At 39.5% G+C, this 23,829-nt stretch overlaps 1 protein-coding gene and 2 non-coding genes across 7 annotated transcripts in view; 2 read left to right on the forward strand and 1 right to left on the reverse strand.

The window, feature by feature from the left end:
* Nucleotides 1-538: 538 nt before the first annotated feature.
* On the reverse strand, nt 539-610 carry trnaw-cca. The gene has a single exon. It is a non-coding gene; the product is annotated as a tRNA-Trp (tRNA).
* The window catches only part of st6gal1 (ST6 beta-galactosamide alpha-2,6-sialyltranferase 1), a 37,360-nt gene continuing 14,069 nt past the window's right edge, over nt 539-23,829 (forward strand). The window contains exons 1-5 of one of the 5 annotated variants that reach the window (XM_044370307.1): nt 539-624; nt 1,653-1,726; nt 8,900-8,986; nt 9,126-9,303; nt 9,781-9,858. In XM_044370307.1, coding sequence (XP_044226242.1) covers nt 9,283-9,303; nt 9,781-9,858 — 99 coding nt within the window. In that variant the 5' untranslated portion in view covers nt 539-624; nt 1,653-1,726; nt 8,900-8,986; nt 9,126-9,282. Of the gene's footprint in view, nt 625-1,652; nt 1,727-2,235; nt 4,150-8,899; nt 8,987-9,125; nt 9,304-9,780; nt 9,859-23,829 lie in introns of those variants that run through there. The other 4 variants (XM_044370308.1, XM_044370306.1, XM_044370309.1 and 1 more) reach the window with 4 other exon arrangements.
* Nucleotides 1,154-1,225, forward strand: trnae-cuc. Its single transcript has one exon. It is a non-coding gene; the product is annotated as a tRNA-Glu (tRNA).

Below are 23,829 nucleotides of genomic sequence, written 5' to 3' on the forward strand. Positions count from 1 at the left end.
CGAAGGTTTTCAGGTTCTGTGGGACAGAAGTAGGTCACAGAGAAATAGGTCTGTCTTTAAAAAGCCTCAACGTCAACAACTTGCGGCACATTTAGGAATGAGGCTGAGGATGTCGAGGACAAAAAAGTCGATTTTAACATCAGAGGTTCCAGTTTTCACTCTGACTGAGCAGCTAATAAAATACCTGACAAGTAAAGACACATCTGTGACCACCTATAGTTGATTTAAAGATCAGTTGTTATATCAATTATTAGAGGTATCTAGTCAGTAAGGCAGTTTTGGTTTTATTTGTCAATGCCTCCACCCTCTGGCTGTAAGTAATGATTATTTTAGTCACTGATTATTTTGTCGATTATTTTCTCCATTTATGGAGTAATTGTTTGGTCTATAAAATGTCAGAAAATAGCCAAGAATGGCCTTATTTTACATTAATAGTAAGTAATGTGTAAATGAGTAAAATTTTAAGTAATGGTTATGCATTTCTGAATATCTACCAAAATGATGGATAAAAGAACTGTCAATGTTAAAATGAAAAGTTTGACCCCGACGTGATTTGAACACGCAACCTTCTGATCTGGAGTCAGACGCGCTACCGTTGCGCCACGAGGTCTTGCGTCTCACAAGGTAAATAAGAGAGTATATCAATATTACACAGTTGTTTTGAAGCGCTCATAGTTTATTTTGTGTTAATATTATTGCTGTGCGATTAGCCATTCATTAGAAACCGCAGCTTCGCATGGCACAAAGCCGCTAACAGTTGCTAGCTTGCAAGCTAGCTGCAGTTAGCGAGCTGACATGATCAGATGAGGGACGAACGTCATTTCTTAACAGTGTAGAAAATGAATAATCGTTAATTTACTTGTACCACTAACATCTAAATTTCCCGAACCAACTAACTACGTGCAACGTGCTGTAAGTTATCGGTAATATGTTAACGTTAACTACATTCAGCTAACGTTAGTTACTAACGACTTCGGGCCATAGTAACGGTAGTTCACCGCTACTGACATGATGATAAGCACGCGCCTAACCGTTACGGTACGGTAATGGCTCATGTGGTGAAAACTGCACAGCCTACATGAACTAGTTGTGAAGCAATACACCGCATATTGTGTTAAATAAATATAATGATGATGTAATCTTGCACTACCTCTCCCTGGTGGTCTAGTGGTTAGGATTCGGCGCTCTCACCGCCGCGGCCCGGGTTCGATTCCCGGTCAGGGAACTGATCTTTTGTTCAGAAATGTATTTAGTTTTTGAATGTCATTTATTTAATGTCTTCTTTTGTTGTATTTATTATTTTAAATAGATGTATTTCTGTTTCCTACCTGTTTCTTGTACTTCCGTAACGTAAATTCCCCTTTTGGGATCAATAAAGTATTATTTTGCACAGGTAATATGTAATGTAGTACTGTAGAGCATAATACAAATTCCGTATAGGCTACTAGTAGATGATACAGGCCTAAACTGAAATAAGAATAACATTGCATGATCTTTTAAATATTATATATATATTTACAGTAATACTCCGATATATTGTGGCAGCTGTGGTGACAGTGATGATTAAATTTTGAAATCAATTATGATTACTGATGTGTATTGATGTCCGCTGTCTCTCTCGCTGGATCTTTATCCTCCCTCCTTCTCTGCAGAGATTGCCGTCTTGGCTGCTGCAGAAAGGTCTGTCAAGATATATCCAGTTAGACAGGAACGAACCGGACGTCAGGTGATCATTCTTTCAAAATGAAATTAACAAGTGGTATGTCACTTCTAAAGACAAAAATGTGCATGTGGAAATGCCCCTTTTTAAAACTGCAGTGACTGATTGTATTTTACATGACGTGAAATTACAACTACTGAAGTGTACGCAGCAGATACTCAAGTAATTAATCATTTGTATTGCAAACGCACCATAGTGAGCACTGATTATTGAGTACCTCATTTCATTTTTAAGTAGTAAAAATATGAATAAATCGAAATAAAAAATGATGACTTAAAGAAATGGAACTACATATAGATTAACAGAAATGGGAAATGCTCATGGGAATCATATTATATTTAGCTTGTTTGGAAAAACTATTGATTTCAACATTCTGTAGATTGAGTCACATTGAACAATAAAAAACAACTATACAGAGGCCCAAAATTGACATTCAGTATATGTTTTATTTACAACATGCACAACAACATCAGGATGTTTTTTACGCACATTATCTCGAGGTTATGTCACGGTCATCTTGATGAAATAAATCTGTGGTGTTGTAAAATGATTAATATGCTTGAAGAATAAAAACAAAATTCTTGTACACAGTAAAAAGTACAATATTTCTCTCTGAAATGTAGTGATGTGATGTAGAAAGCAACAGAAACTACTTGTGCTTTACACAAGAACTTTAAAATTGTATTTTAGCACATTACTTGAGTAATTGTACTTTGTTTCTTCCACCACTGAAAAGTAACTAAGCAGTAATTCATCAACGGAGCAACTCAAAGCATCAACTTTCAAGTCTCATTTTTAAAGCCTCGATGAAAACAGAACCAGAGAAATGGGATATATTTTTTGCTTAATGAATGAGTCCAAACAATTAATCTATTATCAAAATAATTGGCGATTAATTTAATAGTTGGCAACTAATCAGTTAATCAACTAATTGTTGCAGCTCTAGTTCAGATCTGTATTGTCTCTCAAGGGAATTATTTTTGCAGCAAGACAGCATAAAAACCAGGGCTGCAACTAACAATTATTGATTAATCTACTGATTATTTTCTTGATTAAATAGTTTTGTCCATAAAATGTCAGAAAATAGTGAAAAATATCCGATTAAGGTCCCTACAGCCCAAGGTTAAGTCTCCAAATGTCTTGTTTTGTCTAATTAACAGTCCAAAATCCAAAGATGTCCAGTTTACTATCATGTTCGACAAACGCATTAAATATCACATTTGGGAAGTTTAGACCAGCTTATTTTTCGTCATTTTTGCTTTAAAAAAATGACCCAAAAATGTACTTAAAATAGTTGCCAATTAATCTTCTGTCGATCGACCACTTTCTTTCTTTACACCACTGAAAAGGAACTACACAGCAATTCATCAACAAAGACAGGACAACTTCATTCATGTAGCACATTTCATACCCAGGACAATTCAATGTGCTTTACAGAAAATAAAATGTAAAGAATATTGTAGCTACAGTGACTTTGGGTTGTGTTTCTCCAAAAATTGACTCTAGCTCAACTTTCTGGCTGCAGGCCAGTGCAGCGCTGCTGCGGCCAAAACGCCCACAGCCGAAATGCACTACCCCCATTCAAATGAATGGGAGGACTGACGTTTTCGCCGCACTGCCGATTTGGTCTGAATACAGCCTTACCCTGGACCCCTTTTTGAGAACCACTGGTATGGGAGAACCTATAGTGGCCGTGCGAAAAACACGAAAGGCCCTCTCTAGAGCCTCTGTTTGGTTTGTCTGTTCTGGGCTACCGTAGAAGAAGTCATGACCCGCCTCACTCTATCTCTAGTACTCGTTGCCTTCTTTGGTTGGGTTGGTTAGGTTTAGGCATGAGGGGTGAGACTGGTTAGGGTTAGGGTAAGAATATTAGGGTGAGCCAATCAGAGGTAGAGTCGGGTGAGTCATGACTTCACCATCCTAGGAAAACTAATTTTTGCTGGAGGACACACTCCCTACTAAAATATTAAGGGCTCATTCTAAGGTAATGAAAACACAGTAATTCTTATTTTCAGGTGATTATACACTAATTAAACCTTTAAATTAAACAGACTGCACCTTTAAATTCTACAGAAGGCGCCTCTAAAAAAGAAGCAACACAAACCATCACCCTTCAAGTCTTATTCTGAAAGCGTCGCCGGAAACGCGTTTCTGTTGTTGCCGCTTACTTGCCGCTCGGTGCCGCAGCTCGCGCACTCGATCGCAGTAAATCTCGGCGCTCCGGATCGTACCCCTCTCTCTCTCTCCAAATGCCACCGGACACCGACAGCGGCCTCGGACCGGACGGACGGACAGCGGGACCGCGACGCACGGGACTCACCGGGAACATGGCGGCGGGGAGAACAGCTTGCTCGGTACCGACGCGTCGATAAATCAGAGGAACGACGCGGCTGGCGGGCTGGCAACGGAGGAGCATCACTTAAACACAGGTCAACGAACAGCAGCTAACACCTTAGATAAGCTAGGTTAACGGATAAGCTAATACAGATATTATCGATCTCAGTATTCCGATCATGTTCTTCTGTTTTTGTAATGATCCGGTGGTGACTTCATGGTCTCTGCTGATGGCCTTTCTGAAACAAATCTGTAGCAGCTATTTACTCATTACTGCATTAATTCACCTAATAATCAGCATCTCTACTGTATATAATATATATGCAATACAGTTATATTATGATATAAAGTATAAAATATGTTTTTCTTAAAATATTCCCATCATCTCTTTTTCTTATCTTCTACTGGTCGTCATTTCTTCCTTTTGCTTTCAGGGATTAAACTTATCACCACGACGGATTCCCGTCATTTTGAGTCATAAAGGCCATTTATGAGATCAGAGGAGAAAATAAAGATGGTGTGTGTGTGTGTGTGTGTGTGTGTGTGTGTGTGTGTGTGTGTGTGTGTGTGTCGGTAACTTCCCATTCATTCTCTATGTCGTGGATTTCGATGGTATAAATAAAACAGTGAGAGCTGCATCCAGACAGATGTTGTTGTTTCTTCGCAAAATTGTCCCACTCACGAGCCAACGGGATTGTTTACAGCGTGCGTGCGCGCGCGCGCGTGTGCGTGTCACCGGCAGCGCAGGGATATTGTAAACAGAGTCAGAGCATCGGTCAACTTTAGCTCATAGTTCCGAGTTACAGATCAAACATGATGGAATAAACAACAGTAAGATTCATGTTATTGTTGTTGATGGACATAAATAACGGTCTGCGACAGACAGTAACAGCTGCAAGTCAATTAAACACCTTATTATTAAAGAAAATAACATGCAGATGGATGTTTAATTGTGACCTGTAGGGTGAATGAACAGGCTTTATGTAATGTATATATCCACCTACTATACGTACATGAAGTAACGTCATTTTCATTTACCATTGAATATTTATCTGTGCACTCTTCACTTCTTTACACTATTTGAATCCTGTTTACAGTCCACAGAAACGGTTTCACCTGTTTAAAGTCATTTCTTGTGTTTATTTCTGAACATTGTTGTATATTTATTCTGTGTAAGAACACGAGAGCCACTAAACTGGAGTCAAATTGCTTGTATGTGTGAACATAATTGGCCAATGAAGATGATTCTGATAACGTTACTAACGTTATTAGTATTATTATTAGTAGTATATTAATGTTATTTCATTGTTAGATTTGTCCAACACATCTTATCTGATCTCATTAACGTCCTCTAGTGAAGCTGGAAATTGTGAAAGTTGCTGTTTGATGTGTTTAATACTCCGTAATTTTAAATAAAGTCATCATTTGTGTTATTTAATTGATCATTTAAGTAACTTGGTGTAGACTTGATCTTTTCTTTTAACTCCTAATGTAACATAGGTAATGGTAAATGGTAAAATGACGTTACTTTATATACAGTACATACTGCATAGTAGGTGTTTATGTACAGTATATAACTTACAGCCTGTTCAGATACACAGTAGTGAGTGAAATATTGCACATTTTGTATTTTAGACTAAAATAAATGTATATCATTTGTAGGTACAGTGGGTATTATAATGTAAAACAGGTTTAACCCAGTCTCCCCACAGCAGACTTCAGTCTAACTGGTTTTATGTTAAATAATCTGCGGACCTGATCTACATGATGGAGTGACGTGTTTTGTCCAACCGTCCAAAACTCAAAGATATTCAGTTTACCGTCATGTTTGACAAAGAAACACATGAAATCATCATATTTGACGAGCTTAAGCCAGTTTATTTTTGTCATTTTTGCTTAAAAAAATGACAAAAACGATAATTCGATCATCGCTGCAGGTCTAATAAAAACACAATTAAACAATCGAGGACATTAAATGTGCTCGTCAAACACAATAAACTCTCTTTTTTTTGTACCAGAAGAGAAACAGGACGGTCCAGATTCACGATGATGGATTTAACTTTGCCGGCTAAAACTGTCGTCCAAAGAATCCGCTCACCAGTGAATTCACTATCGATCTGTAAAATAAAACCTTCAGCTTCCCGTCAACATTTACACATTTCACCTGTTTAACGACACTTAACTCATTTCTTCCTCTTTTCCATCCTCAGTTCTTATCCTCTCACATCCTTTCTTTTTTTTGTCCTCCTTTACTCATAACACTGTTTCTACTCTTATAAAAGTTCATACTCGTTCTACCAACTCATGGTTTTTTTTCTTTCCATTACAGCTGCAACAATCAGTCAATTAATCGATTAGTCGATAGGCAGAAAATTGATCACCAGTTATTTTTGAATAGCAAGTAACTGACAAGACATTTGAGGACGTTGGAACTTTGGAAATCAGTGATCAATATTTTTTCACCTTCACTGACATTTTATAGACCAAACGACTAATAATCAACATATACAGTATATATATATATGCATGCAGTCTGAGTTAGTCATATCAAGTGGATATCTGACACATTTACAGTCTTTTTAGCATCAGATTGAAGTATAGTAGAAAATCCTCCTCCCTGTCCAGACCGAGGTGGGCGGGACTTAGTTTTTTCTAACAGGCCACACCTGAACTGATAAGAAGTCGGGCTCAGTCTCTCCCTTTGTCTGCTGCGGCATGCCGACCATCGTCTTTAGTTGACTGTGCATCAGATGCAGTTTTTGAGGAAGTTAAGGAAATTTCTTTTTCTAATCTACCAAATGAGTGTTTTTAATTAAGATTTACAGTATTAGAGCACCTTTTGTGTACCGATTATCGCTTTGATTAAGATTTACCGGAGTGCCTTTGTTAGCTGAGTATTGTTTCATCTGCCTTTGTAGCCTTTAAATCATCTATGATGGTCAACTATTGAACAGCTCTCATCTCTGGTCCTCGTACCGGTGGTGCCAATGCAAAGGCTCTTTAAATAAGCTCAGCTACCATAAAGTTTTTACAAGTATAGTAACAAAAAGAGGGACTTTGCCACTAAAAAGACTGTAACGTTGAAAGATATCTATGTGATTTGACTCATTTGGACGCTGAAGCTTCATATTAGCTTCAGATAAACTTTTAAACACATTTTTGCACAGAAGGAGGACTGTGGATTTTGTCCTCCATCACTTATGAAGGGATCTTCTAATGGTCAGTATGAACAGGAGGAATGATTACAGCAAGAAAAACATGTTTCAATGTTGTTTTAAGACTGACTTGAAAAATTGTGACCCCGTCCTTTAATGTGAGGAGGTTTATATATAAATAAGGACTGTGTGGGAGTTATAACCCTTTTAACACAAAGTTTCACCATCGAAGTTTAAGGGGTCAAACATTATTGATCACTCAGCTACTGGACGTTTGTTGGGCATCTCAGTGTCGTTTCAACATTAGTTCAGCACAAAAAAAGCTGCCGACGTCACTCACAGTTGAGAGTTGTCGCTCACCATGTAAATGAAGGACATTTACTGTTGTGTTCAGTTCTCTGAACATTTACTGTTCAGAGAAGCCTTGATTACCAGAAGATTGACCACAACATGCAAATATCTGATAAAGCTCCAGAACAGGTTCAAGGTCTCGCTGCAGCTCACAAGAACCTACAAAGAGGAAAAGAGGAAGTGAGTTCGTGGAACAAACTTCTGTTGACTGGTGAAACAAGAATCAACCTTTTATCAAAATGATGGAAAGAGGAAGTCACATCGGGTGTCTATCGATGATTCCACGCTGACGGAGGCAACAGGATGAACGTATAGATGTGTACGAGAGCGTTCTGTGAGCTCACGTTCAGACAAATACATCAACAAGTCATTCACCATTCATCAGGACAACCACCATAAACACACGGCGACTTTTCGGGGTGAAGAGGTGGAATATCCTCGACTGGCCGAGTCAGTCACCCGATCTCGGTCCGGCTGAGCTGCTGAAGACCAGACTAAAGGCTGAGAGAGTCCACAACAACGAGCTGAAGGTGTCTACAGGGGGAGCATCAGCAGGGAAGATACGAAGCATCTGCTGATGTCTGTAAGACTGCAAAACATTTTCCACAAAATATGAAATATGATGATTTTGTTTGACTTCATGTGTTTCTGTCCAATTACATTTTAACCCCTAAACTTTGGGCACTGGGTGTTAAAAGGGCTTCATCTCCCACACAGTTCCTTCTTAATTTTACTTGATTGAAGGCACTTCAGATGTTTAGATTCTTCTCCTTAATGCAACACCATCAGGGAGGCGTCTGATCAGTCCCACATTTATTCTGCAGCACGAAAACGAGCCCGAACATCCAGCCAGAGTCATAAAGATCTATCTTCAGCAACAAGAAGAACGAGGAGTCCTGCAACAGATGGTCTCTGATCTCAACATCATGGATTAACATGAAGAGACAGAAGCAGCTGAGACGCTTTAAATCCACAGAAGAAGAAGAACTGTGGCAACTTCTCCAAGACGCAGGAAACCACCGACCTGCCGAGAACCTGAAACACTGAGGAGAACTGCTGCTGTTTTAAAGGCAAACAGGACTAAAGAAACCAGAAAATATTCACATTTGAGAAGCTGGAATCAAAGAATCACTCAAAACGATTATCAAAATAGTTGATTAAATGACTAATCGTTGCAGCTACGCATACGCCATTGAAGTTTTACGTTTGATACATATCAGCCCTGTTTTTACTCTCTTTTGGGGACAAAAAGCAAGCAAATCCCTGTAACTTAAATCATAAAGTTAGTGTTAGTCTCATGCAGAAAGCTGACTGTGTGTATAAATATATCTCTCCACAGAGGCGATGAAGACGGGAAACCTGAAGGCAGCAGCCCGTTTCTAAGCAACAGCAACACACCGCAGCACCACACACCATGGGCTACAAGGTAATAACAGGAAAACAGGAAACAGCTAAAACAGGAAACACAAGTGTTCATTTAAAAACATGGTTTCCTCACAATCGGCGCTTTGAGCTCTTTGCTGGTTTCATCTTTTCCATGTCTGCTTCTCGTTGGCTGATAACAGGTAACAAGTATAGATAAAGCTGTCTGGCGCCTCCTGTCCTGGGGGCGGTGGGGGGGGGGGGGGGTCATTTTACTGAGCTTACAGAGACCGTCCTACAAGGGAAAAGAGAAGCACTGTAAGAGCACAGAGAGCAGCAGTGGGATATTTTAAATCTGAGATGCATCACGTCCTTTTCAAGGTCAGTTACTGAAAACTCTCAGCTCCTTGACACGTTTGGACTTCTTCCCTCAAGTTCTCATCTTTATTCACATTTTCCTTCATTTGCTTCTCATTCTGCGTAACGTTCCTGCTCTTAATTATTTACTTTTCCTGATTATTGAGCTAAAATGATTTATTACAAAGCTGTGACTCATTTTAATGCTTTGGACTACAGACTAATACCATTGGTATTATTTATTGACAAACCAAGTTTCTGGCAGGAGTGAGTAAATTGCAGTGTTGTGCAGATTTTCAGACTTCTTTTTAAGTTTTGTTTTGTTGTTTTTGTGCCCAAATATTAGAAAAAAGTGCTCAAAAATCATATCTTTGCTGTATTGCTCTATATTTTCCAATTTGTCAGTCTCTCTATGCTATTAGAGTCTTCATTTTGTCATGTAAACACAAATTACACACGTAGCTGTTTTTCTGTCTTGTGCACTTTGTCCATTGCAACCAGAGCCGCAGATACCGGGGAAACACCGGGTCAGATGGGTCAACCTTTAACCTTTTAATCTGCTGGAATAATTTGTCAAAAGTACATATTTTTGAAAACTTGATATAGTATTTGTGAGTCGCATAAAAGCCTGTTATTTGTTATCTTCCTAATTTTCACAGTGGTTGAACACAATCTTACTTTGCTTCCCTAATATGCAAAAAATGTTTTTTAACATCTAGCCCGCCCCTCCCCACGCTCCCACTTCCTCCAGTAAACTTTCAAAATGGCCAGAAAAAAAAGAGAAATGAAAAAGATAAAATGATAGCAGAGATGTAAAGGCAAGGCAAGTTTATTTGTGTCGCACATTTCAACAACAAGGCAATTCACAGCCACTAATAGCTACCACCTAGCTTTAACTTTTAACGTCCAGTTATTAGCTTGTATAAAAGCTGAACACAACGTGTCCTCTGACAGAAACAGCTCAGTCTGGAGATGGAAGTAGCTGCGTCAGAGAGGAGGAGGAGGAGGAGGAGGAGGGACCCAGCCGGCAGCAGGTGGATGATGCTAGCACAAGCGAAATAGCATCAGAGACTAGTTGACAGGGTGAACCTGGTACGTGTCACGGCCAAGAGAGCACCTTTCACAGAGATTGCAAAAGAAATACCAATAGATGCAGAAGGCAGAGCACTCACAAGTTACCCCTGATGGCCATGAGAAAACAGAGAGGGACTGGGTAATATATACCCGCTCTAAAACTGCTTGCTGTTCTCTTTTTGAACTAGAGAAAAAGTCACTGAATTCCATAGATGGGATGAAAATCGTCAATATCAAATGGCGAAAGATTTACAAAAAAATTCCAGAGCAAGAAACAACAGTTCTTGGAAATGGAAGAACCTGCAGCATTTTGCCCTACAATGGTGTGGAATTGACAGCAAACAGCAAAAAGTAATAGAGTCAGAAATCGAGGTAAAAAACACGACTACGGACTGTTGGATGTTACTCTGTATTCAGCCTCCAGGAATCTGTCATTCAGGGGCAACACACAAACAGACTCGATGAGCCAGATAATGGACATTTTCTATTTAATTAAACTATTGGCAGAATACGATAACATCCTGTATGATCACTTACAAAACATTAAGGAGAAACGGTGAAAGAGAGTCCGAGCCCGTTAGCTTTCACCTGAGAGCCAGAATGAATGAATTGATCTCTGTGCTCGGCGTGTCTTAAAGACTATTTTGAGTGAAAGTCAAGAGGCAGCATACTATTATACTATAACATGTGATGCAACCGCGGATGTTTCAAACATGGAATAAACTACTGTCGGTGAATTATACTGTAAGACTTTAGGAATTTAGGGAAATTGCAGCAATGGTGGAAGAATCATTGCGTGAACGTGGAACTGATGCCGCAGAGGTCAGCGCTATGACAACGGAGCTAACATGGCAGGAAAAGTTTAAGGGAGTGAAAGCCTGCATAATGAGTAAAAATCCCGTCGCCACACATATCCTGTGTGTGTGTGTCTCACACTTCACAGCTAGTTGGAGTTCATGCAGTCCAGGCCCACCCAGAAATAGACACATTCTTCGGCTTCATCAATCAACAATACAAGCCATTCAGTGCGAGCCCTCACCAATGGGAAGCTTTTGGGCTGTTTTCTGCACCGCTTGTCTGACACATATAGTGACAGTGCTCCCAGTGGCAAAGCATTCGCCTGACGTGATCCATGCATTAGACAACCTTGTCGCAACACGTAACCTCACCAGTGAAGCCAGATCCGAGGCGCAGGGGTTAAAGACCTCCTCACGTTTTGGGTCGGGGTGTTACAGGGCGTAGAGGATAGAAACCTCGTCATCCAGTCCTCAGACATTTCCTTTGATGTGCAGGCTGCCGATATATAAAGGCCCTGGAGGAAGAGATCATGGGACAGTTTTCTGATGGAGTTCCATGGGCATCGAACCCAAGTTGGAGATGAGACAGACGATATGAGTTCTGCATCCTGTGGAAATACAGAAATATGCCAAAGGATGATGTCAGTGCAGTGGGAAATATGTGATTGATCTCACAGATTAAATAAAATATACAGTGCAACTTTTTAAGATGACCTTGAACATCTGGGGCTACTAAATGTACAGTACCATGTACAGTATGGAGCTACTGAGCATTTATAGAGATCTGTGAGTCCTGCTGTGTATTTTCGTGTCTCTGCCTGCGACTGTGGCTGGAGGCGAGCGAGCCTTCAGTAAAACGAAGCTCATAAAAAAACTACTTACGCTCTACCAGGTCTCAGCAGAGGTTAGAAGGTTTGGCAACGTTCTCCATAGAGCGTCAACTTGTCCAGAAACTGGACTGGTGCTTATAGTGCCCAAATATATTAGGAAAACACCTCGCCCAAAATCAGGTTTTAAAAAGTTGTTAAAACCACCGATACGACCAATTTATTTTCATAATTTCTACCAAGCTATCTAGCTAGCGAGCCACCATTTTGGAGTGATGTCATTGCCGTGTAACAGGGTTGGTTGGTTCTATTGGACAGTAAACAATAAATCACATTATCTTTTTATTAATGTCTAGTTTCTATTCTGGTTGGTTGTCCAGAGCGATACACTCCATGAGTTTCTGAGTGATGCCTTTCGCCCCGAGCTGGTCGTGGTTATATATTTTTTGGCTTTATTAAACGACTGAAAGAAGAAGAAGAAGAAGAAGAAGAGGCTGCTGACAGGTTTTTTTTTGCTGGTGCCTGTTTTTCTTTGTTCTTCTAGAAATCGTGTGGGGTGGCGGCTCTTCAGATGGGCAGTTCGGTTTGTAGTGTTGAAGGATTGCGATTCGGTTCCTCCTCGCATGACTGATGCTGTTTTGGACACTGCAGACATACGTGTTGCACCCTCTTTCACGCTCGACACAAGAGACGTTATGATGTAATTTTTGTCTGTGTCCCAATTTAAGGGCCGCATTCTTCGAAGGACGCGGTCTACAAAGGCGTGTCCGGTGTCCGTCGTAGATCGCAAAGGCAGGACCGAGCGTTGATAAATGAGACGGTCTGCTCTATGGAGGTTTTCCTGTTTGCGTCACCAGCTGTTCACGCCCTTACCCTTGCATCACAAAGCGCCGCTCCTGTCGCCTAGCAACCTTGACAGCTGCAGTTGATCGGGACACAGCTAGTGGAAATGGAGCCAGAAATTTTAATTTGATTATTGTAGCAGCCCATCCAGGTCCAGCAGCACCACCGGGGACTCAGCTGAACCTAAATATACAGAAACACATTCTCTAAGGCCTCATATTTATAAAACTGAATTCAAGACTTTTTAAGGACCTGCAAATGGTTGTAAAGATGGCTGTAAATGAGTCAAACAATGTATTTAACCAGTATTTTATTTTAATTCATTCATTCAGTATCTTTTATTTGTCGACTAATCTCTCGAGTAGAGAGAAGAGCCTGTCCGTTCTCCCTCTCCTCTCCTCTCTCTGCAACCTCATGTCTTCCTTCGTGAGCTGAAGAAGCTCATCCTCTCTCTCTCTCTCTCTCTCTCTCTCTCTCTCTCTCTCTCTGGTTTTAGAGGACGGGAGGACGCAGTAAGATTTTTCTGCAGTTGGAACAGCAGCGTACTTGCTGACAGCACACCTACCTGACTGTATAATGAGAAAATAATCTCAACTCAAAGCTCCACAAACACTTTTCTTCTCACAAAAAAATAATCTCATTGACAGAGAGATGCAGTAAATTATGTTATTCATCCAAACTGTTATGAAGACTGATCTGTTCATTTTAATACATTTACATTTATGTAAATGTGGTGATATCTGTACATATAGAGCCCCGGGGGCAGCGCTGTTGTTCTGTCCAGTAAAAACATGGAGCTTCACTTTACATTCAGACAAACTAATGTGGCAGCTGTTAGATTTCATCTGTGACACCAACATTGATCTTCCAAAAGGAAATATATCATATATCAAAATTAGGGATGTCACCATTTTCATTCTAAATTGAAAATCAATCGAAATTACTACTAATCAAATTAGACCTTTGCAGACTTGCCATCCTGTACGCATTTTGACATCAAGGTACGCTGGTACGATTTGTCACTCTAAACTACGTGTGTGTGTGTGTGTGTGTGTGTGTTGGCACTGTAGTCTATAACTTTGCCTACTCCAGGAAAATTTCAAGGGAACAACCCCTCACTGCAAATTAAGTCCAATATGTAAGGAGGGAAGTGATGACTACAGTTTCAACAGTCATGTTCATATTCAGCCTGTATTGTTATTAGGTCATCATATCATGAAGTTATATCCTTCCTATAATGAGAACTGTTGTATTAACCAGCTCTAAAATATTGATTTCATCATAGCTACAAACTCGTCTGTTTAGGCTGGTTTGGGGTTTTACAGCTACATTGTCATCATCTTTTCAAATGAGCTGAAAATCATATTTTCAGAAATCAAATTGGCTTACAGTTTGATTATTGTGGAGGTGTGAACAGTAGAAACTATATAAATACAGCAGTAGTGGGAGGTTAGTGTGTAGCTGGAGTGAAATTGTGTTCCTTGGTAATCTGTGTTTAGGCAGGTGAAAGACAAATGGACAAACAGGCATAAATGACCAACTAACAGTAGTGGCATCTGCACATATTTTTGTAAATAATCAATAGTTATTTGCATCAAGAATTTTCATTTCACTGCATCCCTCACATTTTTGTCTGTTTTACTGCTGCATACATGCAAATAATGTATGCATGTTATGTCTATGTTTACAAATTATGTACAATAATTAAATAATAACTTTACTAGTGAAATAAATTGTTATATTTTAAATAAATAAGTTAAATTTGACCATATGATCATAAGTGTGGTAAATTTAAAAAAAATATGGCAGTTATATCAAATTTGATACCATGTGGCCTGTCTTTTTAAAGAGAAATCGGGAAGCGTCCCTAACCCTAACCCCTAACCCCCAACCCCAACCCCTAACCCCTAACCCTAACCCCAACCCCTAACCCCAACTCCTAACCCCAACCCCTAACCCTAACCCTAACCCCAACCCCTAACCCCTAACCCTAACCCCAACCCCAACCCCAACCCCTAACCCTAACCCCAACCCTAACCCCAACCCCAACCCCTAACCCCTAACCCTAACCCCAACCCTAACCCCAACCCCAACCCCTAACCCCTAACCCTAACCCTTTGCATTTCTTATTTGTGATGTAAGTCTGGCTTTAATCCCTTTTTGTTTACTGGTTCACTCTCATATGAAGTCATTAGGGGAAAATAAACAGTTGGCTTTCGTGCAACCAGAGGAAGGAAAACAGGACTTAATCAGGAAATAAGGACCAGATGTCTTCCTCTCTTTCATGATATGACCAGTTTCTGAGCCAATTACCGTTTTTAACAGTTCCCAGCATATATCAGTTATGGTTGGTCAGGGGATGTAACATCAATTAATCATTGCAGCTCTAATTTTTAATAAGTAGTGAACACAAAAGTAAGTTATAATTCATATCTATACAACCAGTGTGTTTATTATTAAATTGTTCAGAAGCTCTTCATAGATCTAACCTCTTAATTTTGCTCTCAAAGTGCACCAGATTGAGGCATTTAAACTTTGTACTAAATGGACTAAATTTTCCTCCTGGGAAGCGTGTGCCCGGACTCCCCTAGAGGCTCTGAGGTCCACCCACCACAGTCTCACAAAATCCTGTGGGAAACACTGCCTCAGCATGTAAAATTAACTCTGTTGTTACTCAGAAGTCAACCTCTTGTGACCTCTGCGCTCCATGGTTCTGGTTTCTATGTGAAAGGACAGTGCGAAGAACTGAGGATATAAAATGAAAGTGAACGAAAGACTGTGTAGAAATGCTGCTCTTCTTTGAGGCAGTTTTAGCATGCTGTCTCCGAGTTATAGATGCATACTATTGTAGAGGCTGCGTCAGAGTAGCAGCCGTCCTCTAGTTCTCTAAACAGCTTAGTGAACAAATGTGTGTCATAGGTTATCTTCATCATCATCTTTATTTTTTAAATGTAGGTACTCTCAGAGATCAAGTAGCTATGATCTCGATAAAATGTTAAATCATTCTGTATTTTCTATCACCTTTTTTTCTCTGTTGTTGTCTATTTAGGTGAGAAAGGCGACTAAATACCTTTTTAATAAACCACTAAACTGCACACAAGCTCCCTGAGCTTTGCAGCAAGAGAGGAGCACATTGAACAATTCACACTTTAAACACTTTATACTTTCAGCATCCGCCAACTCGTCCGCCAACACGCCCGTCAACACAAGCATTTCGTGTGCAGTCGCATCTCGTGTGTCTGCAGCAAAACACCCGTTTCCTGTAAGTTTAATCAACAACAATCCCGTACACGGTGTCATGCCTGTCTTGTATAGCTGCCAGTTCTTGCATTTAGTTCCCCTTTCGTTCCCATTTCCAATGATCATTTCCTTAGAATCGAGATCATTATGTATCAAACACCTCAGATAACCTTTTATATTTCTTCTTTAGTAGACAAGAGACTCATTTCATCTACACAAACAAGTTGTGAAAGATCTCGACAAGACATCTTACTTAAAATAGAACAATGTGGTTACAGCATATGAAAGGTTAATAGAAGAGTGCATCATGTTCTTTTACATGCACTTATACACTGGATTAATGATCATCAAAGTATTAATACAGTAACTCAGTACACAAATCTTTTTTTTCCTCCACATCTGTTTGCGTCATTCAGTTAGAAACATTGAATTACTAATGAATGGAAACATATATTTATCGTCTGTTCCTGTGAACTTTAAAGAAGAGTGACACAAAGCAGTGACGTCCAAATCACACAGACATGTAGTTATAATATCAGACATGTAGAGATACAGTATGTTTAAGATGTCTGAAGCAGATTGATGAGATCAGGCAACTATGTCTGACATATGATCAGTCTGTAAATCGCCTTTTTGAAGGCATCAGCAGAGAAAACTTCATAAAGAACATCTTCTGACTCAAGTTGTTTGCAGATTTAAACGTAGATTTAATCTGTGTTGAGAGTGAGTGTTCATCTGCTGGCATATGGAAAAAAAAATCCCCCATCAGATTGAGATTACAGTAGATCCTGCGTCTCTGCAGAAAATAGAGGCAATAAACTGTCAAGTTTATAGATTTCTGTCAATATCTAATTCTGTCAAATAATAATCAGATAAACAGCTTGTTGACTGAGTGAAGTAAAACTGGTTTTATAATATAATACACTGCAGAAAGTACCATGTAACAATAATAAAATCGTTTCTCATAAAAAAGAGATGGTAAATCTTCACTATGAGATAATTTTTCATAATGTTGAGATACAGATACTAAGAATTATAGGTTTCCTCTGTATTTTAAAATTACTAATGAGAACTCATAATTATTAAAAAATATGGATCTCAAAAAGTTGAGTTATAGTTCACATAATTATGAGATACAGAAGTGTTTTTTTTTTTTATGTTTTCACAATTTCCACCATTAAAACCATTAAAGAAATTGGATTTGATCAAACTTTTGATCCACTTGTACCAACTGTGCTGTAATTGCTGGAGTTTTATATGTACTTAAGGGAACATTTGTATTTGTTAAACCCCTTAAAAGAACATGCTTTGCATTTTGGAAATGTGCTTATTTGCATTCTTTCTGAGTTTATAGATGATGTCTGTGTGTTAAATATGGAGCTGGCTCTGTGTGAGTATAAAAATACACGTATCAGCTCGTAAAATATGTGGTATTTCATCTGTTTAACTGAACACAAACATGTAAGAACAACAGTTTGTTGTTTTAGGGGAGTTACCATAGACTGTATAAAAATATGGACGTAGTTACCGTGACGTCACTCGTTGGTTTCTGAAGAGCGGTTTTGAAGCTCAAAGTGAGCCTCTCCAGCCGTCGCCATCTTGGCAGTGCGTGACGCTGCCTAACTCCCAGCCAATCAAAAATGGGCAAAGAGGCGGGCCGAATGGCTGAAACAAGCCACCTAGTGGCTGGCGGACCTGTCACTCAAAGCAGCCATGTCCTTCATTATGCATAACTTTACGGCTTAATAAAATTTAAATGGGTGAGTTATAAAAACATCCACCCCCGTACATTTGTCATGAAAGAGGAAATTAGCTACCGAGACCAAAACCGTTTTTTGTACCAGGCTGTAAACATGTTTATTTCTGCTGTAAAGTTTGGCATTTTAACATGGGGGTCTATGGGGATTGACTCGCTTTTGGAGCCTCAAGTGGTCATTCAAGGAACTGCAGTTTTTGGCACTTCCACATTGGCTCCATTTTACAGCCCCAGAGGTTGCTGCTTGGGAGTTATGTGTTGGAACAACAGAAGTACCGTTACTACAACCAAAATTACAAATTATCGTTTTAACCTTTATGTTTGTTTACACAATGAACAAATTAAATACTTGGTTTCAGAGCTGCAACGATTAACTGCTTAGTTGAGTGACAGAAAATTGATCTGCAACTGTTTTGATAATCAAATAATGAGTTTAGCCATTTTTTAAGCAAAAATGCTAAAAAGTTTACTTGTTTCAGCAGCTCAAATGTGATGCTTTTCTTTGTCATTCATGATGGTAAGCTGAATATATTTGACTTTTGATCTGTTAGTCCAAAAAAAAAAAAAAAAAGATATTTAAAGACGTCACCTTTGACTTTGGGAAATTAAAACAGGCATTTTCACTATTCTCTGACAATAAACTGTTTAATGAACTCAATCATTGGCAGATCGACCAATAATGAAAATAGTTGTTAGTTGCAGCAACTTTAGTTTATGACCAAAACAAATGACATTCCCATCAGCCTGCATTAGCTTTAGGTGGGTGTACCTACAGTAATGAACTGAGTGTATGTTTCAGTAAATTTTTAAAAAGCAGAATTATATCGTCATTTTCAATCTCGTAGAGGAAACGTTGCTCTCGAGCTGTCGTCCGGCTGTATGAAGATTTTCTGTCTCTGTTCAGTCATAATTCATCATTTTCTGTCATAAAGGGAGAAAAATATCTTCAGTCGTGCAGCTAGATTTTGTTCTCTGACGGGCCGAAGTGTAACTTTCACAGCAACCAACCAATCAACGTCTCTGGTTTGATTCAGAGCTTTACTGCTGCTGACACACACACACACACACACACACCTAAATCCCTCTCATTCAGCTCAGACAGATTAAAGCAAACACACACACACACACACACACACATCTAACTCCCTCTCATTCAGTTTGGCCAGATTAAACACACACACACACACACCTCTGGCCGTGTATGTGTGTGTATGTGTGTGTGAAAGCAGGGGATTTAGGCTGACATCTTTAAGCAGATATCGCGTGACACCACCATCTGTCTGCAGCTCTGCAGGCGTTACATTCATCCATTCATTCATCGCCAGGCGTCACATCCTCTGCCGGCCATGTTGGAGGGTCACAGCTGTGTGAGAAGCAGCTGCGGTTCCTTTTAAAGATCTGGCATTAAGGCCTTTTTTTGACTAATGCTTATAAATTCTGAACTATTTTAAACATATCGGAGATATTTTTTTCACCAGAAGTTGTTTAGATTTCTCTAAATCCATCTTTCCTCTCAGCCCAGATTCCTCTCAGTCCTCCAGCAGGCTGTTTCTGAAGCTCTTTAAAAGTTGTTTCAGTAGTATGTTGCAGGTGGTACACATCTGTAAACTGCTGCTGTTGGTTCCTGCCACAACAGATCCACACTGATGCTCATCTGTCTACATCCTGGGCTGTAAAGTAAACCCCCGAGGCGGGGGGGGGGGGGGGGGGGCGCAGTCCAGTGGGGCCCCGTCTGGCAACATGTCAACGACTATGATAAGAATTAAACAAAACAAAACAATTAAATTTTTATTATTATTTGAATCAGTACAACTCAGTGACATCACCACAGAGTCACTTTGAAAATGAAACAAAAATACCAAAGTGGTGAATGATACTGAACAGTTTTATAAGAACCAGTCAGGAAGATTTAGAAAGGCAGCAGTGAGGTCGAAGGCGATGGGGATGAAAGGGGTCACCTGACTGTAAAAACAGATGATCCACATGAAGAATCCATTAGCATTACAGATGAGAGAGAGAGAGAGAGAGAGAGAGAGAGAGAGAGAGAGAGAGAGAGAGAGAGACCGCTGAGCAGCTTCAGCGTCACGTCAGGGAGAGTCCAGAAGTATTTACTTGTAATACAGCGTCATATTGACCGAGAAGTTCTATGACGAACAAAACGTTTGTAAATGTTAAGTGGAGCTGTGAGACTTGATTCAGAATATTATAGGAAAACATACCGGAATCAAGGCTGCAACTGATTATTTTCATTATTAATTAAACTACCAATGTTTCATTTTTTTAATGAATAGATTAGGCTCTAACATGTCATGTTGTGATGACATGACACAGAGCGGATGTTGAGTGAAGTTATATAAAGCTAAGGTATGACATAAAGACATTCATCCAAAGATCTTTTTATTGATATAAATGTGTGCTGATGTTCATAAAACACACACACAGAAAGAGAGAGAGAGGATGTAGACAGTTTCTTCCTAAGACTGAAGTGAAGTGGAAGCAGCTGTTTCTTCAAAAAGCCTTTTTTTTTTATTTTCTCCCTGAGGTCAATCAGTGAAATATTTTCCATCTCTTCCGTCACTTTTGTTTTATTTCAGCTGGAAGTGCAGATGATCCGTTCACACACACTGAGCCGGACTCAGTGGATTCATTTCAATAATGTCAAGAGAGAAAACCGCTGAAATCTTGCCAGAATAGTGTGTTTATGTGTGTGTTTGGGGGGAGGGGGTAATTCAGTTGGTTGCAATCTGCAACCTCACCACTAGAGGCCACTAAATCCTACACACTGGTCCTTTAATTTAACAGTTAGCAACTAATCGATTAATCGACTATTTGTTGCAGCTCTGGTCTTTGGGTTTTGGACTGTTGGTTGGACCGAATATACACCTCAGTCTTAAATTTCCCCACCAGAAATGTTTTAGGACATATAAAAATAATCTGCTTGGAATAATAAACTGTGTCTTTCTACAAAAAATGTTGATTTACCTCGTTAAAAATCCTTAACATGACACTTACTGCTACAAATCCACAATCTCTGTGTGGAAAAAGGCTCCTAGATTCCCTGATGTGGACATTCACTGGCCTCTTACCTGTCACTCTTAATAACCTCCAATCAGTGACAGCCAATCAGATTGGATCATTTCCAGGAGTCTTAGTTCACTGAGGTAGCTCTGTGAGATCGTTAACGAACATGTGTTCAACGAGCAGAGGGGCCGAGCCTGTTGAAGAGAAGGTTCATTTAGAGTTTAAGAAGCTGCTTGTTGCTGTCGTGTGTGTGTGTGTGCGTGTGTGTGTGTGTGTGTGTGCGTGCAGCTATTTGTAAGTGCCAAACTTTTCTACCAGTAAACGTGTGTTTAATTATCTGTTCTTGGAAAGCCAACAATGTTTAGTATGCTGCTCCTCACGGATTAGTATTGTAGTTTTAAGTATGACGACATGATTTATTTATGGATTACAGACACAAAACCAAAAATCCAAGGGATAAAGTTAGAGTGAAAACACTTTCCAACATGGTCCCAAGATGTTAAAAGACAAAGAAACATTAAGAAAAAGCACAAAACATTCAACATTTAAACGAAACGATACAATCATGAAATCCAAAAAACACATCATCAAATTCTAAGAAATAAAAAATAATAACGCCCAGTTTGACAGCTAAAGTAATGATGTCATCGCAGATTTCATTATAAATCTGTTCTGACCTGACGACCGGATGTGTAGAAGACTGTTACACAACATGGCACCCGTTTGACTCGAGGTACTTTACATGAACGTACTGGTGTTACAGTGATGCAGAGTTTGGACCATTGTTATCTGAGAACACAAGTATGGAGGAGCTTTGATAATATGGTACATATGATGCAGCTTCTGTTGTTCTACTCTGAGCTGTTCTTACACTTCTGAACTCATCACTACCAACATTTGAGAGGAGACATTTAATGTGTATGTTTAAAGGTATAATATGTAATTATTCCACATTAAAATGTCTAAAACCAACTAGACCTGTGTTATATATGTTGTTGAGTTGTGTACTTACATTATCTCAAATGTTTCCAACAATTTTCAAACCCAGAGAAATCTGTAATTTAATCAAAGTAACGGACAGTTTCATTTGGTCGCATGTCAATGGCGTCATACCTCCTCTACCAAAGAGTAAACACGCACAAGATGCATACGGCGGCGCTGTGTTTGTCCGCTACAATGGCGTCTACCAAAGAGTAACTTACACACATACAAGATAATACATCGGTGTTGTGGTTGTTCCACAGTAACTGTTATAAATTGACTTTTATTCAGTTTTAAGCCACATTTTCATGATAAATTTAGGTCACTTTTAACTATATCTTTTAGCCGGAAGAAGGATTTTAGTCGTTGGACGTCTGGATCTTAAGTTATCAGAGAAATAAACTGGGCAAACGTTAGCAGCAGCTCGGCTAACAGCCCCTCCAGGAAGTCTGATGGTCACCGAACATCATCGGAAAAACATTGATTTTTTTTTAGGTGAAACAGCTTTAATTAGTATTTTTAACGATTTTAATCTGCGTGTCCGTTTGTTCTGGAGAGGAGGAGACCTCTGCGGATAATTCGGCTCCCGGGAGAAACCGACTGAACGTCTGGATCTAAAGTTATAAGAGAAATAAACCGAACAAGTGTTAGCAGCAGCTCGGCTAACAGCCCGTACCGAACGTCCGGTGGTCGCCGTACATCGTCAGAGAAACACTGATTTTTGAGGTGAAACAGCTTCAGGAAAACATTCAGTGTTTTTACCTGTAATCACCGGGTCCGTTTGTTCTGGAGAGGAGGAGACCTCTGCGGGTAAAAACATCCTGAATGATGAACACTGGAGTAATCCTATCCCAGTGAAGCTGGTTATTTAACGACGAAGACAACAACTCCCATGATCCCTTGCTACTTCACACCATCATTACACTCCATCTTTTGTTATTGTTTTGATTGAGACCCCTAGCAGCTGAAATTACATATTGTGTGTTTAAGAAGGCTGCATTTATTTCACATTAATAGTTCATATTTTCTATTGCTACTAATCGAGATAACAAGAGTGTTCATTTAGCCATACACCAACCAACAAGTGGAGAGTGTTAACTGGTGTGATGACAACATTTAATAACCATACTGGAAAACAGTCTGTGTCTATTCAACATACTGAGCGGGATAGTTTCTCAAAAGACTTTCATTCACTCTGAATATGTAAATATTGTTAATTTAAACAGTTTAACTGCAGGACACCAGATGTCTCCTCCTTCACTGTAAGGTTCATTTTCAGTGTTTGTGCAACTGGAGGCTTCAAGTTTCCACATCACACTCGTGTAAATTGAATACTGGAGCATGATTGGCTCCAGACTAGTTGTGATGTCACACATCATGCTCATAGGTACAAACTGAGATTTAAGGTGAGCTCAGAGAAACTTTCCTTCAGCAGATAAATGTGAAAACAAACGCCATGAATCACATTTTTGAGTGGAGGTGGACTTTATTTTATTGACCAAACTATTAACTGATTAATCGATAATGAAAATAATCACTTGCAGCCCCAGTGAACATTGAATTGATTGTTTTTCTTGCTGTAATCATTCGTCCTGTTCATACTGACCATTAGAGGATCCCTTCATGATGCACTTACAATGGAAGTGATGGAGGACAAAATCCACAGTCCTCCTTCTGTATTAGTGTCAGAGTTCCTCTTTTTGTTACTATACTTCCACTGCAGCTCAACAGGGAAACACAAAGAGGGAATTTGATGCTAAAAAGACTGTAAATGTGTCAGATATCCACTTGATATTACCTCCAGTCCTATCTGAATGAAGTGATATGAAATGCATCTAAACCAACCTCTGCAAACATATAATTGTTGAACCACTACTTACTACCACTGTGACTTTTATTTACATCGAACTGCTGTCATGTTGTTCTGTTCCTAACTGTACAGTGTGGAGTTTTCTGCCTCCGGCTTTGTACAAGCCAGCTGTCGTATGTATAGAAATAACACTGCAGGAGC

Source organism: Thunnus albacares, chromosome 13 (assembly GCF_914725855.1).
Source record: "Thunnus albacares chromosome 13, fThuAlb1.1, whole genome shotgun sequence".
Classification (NCBI taxonomy): Eukaryota; Metazoa; Chordata; class Actinopteri; order Scombriformes; family Scombridae; genus Thunnus; species Thunnus albacares.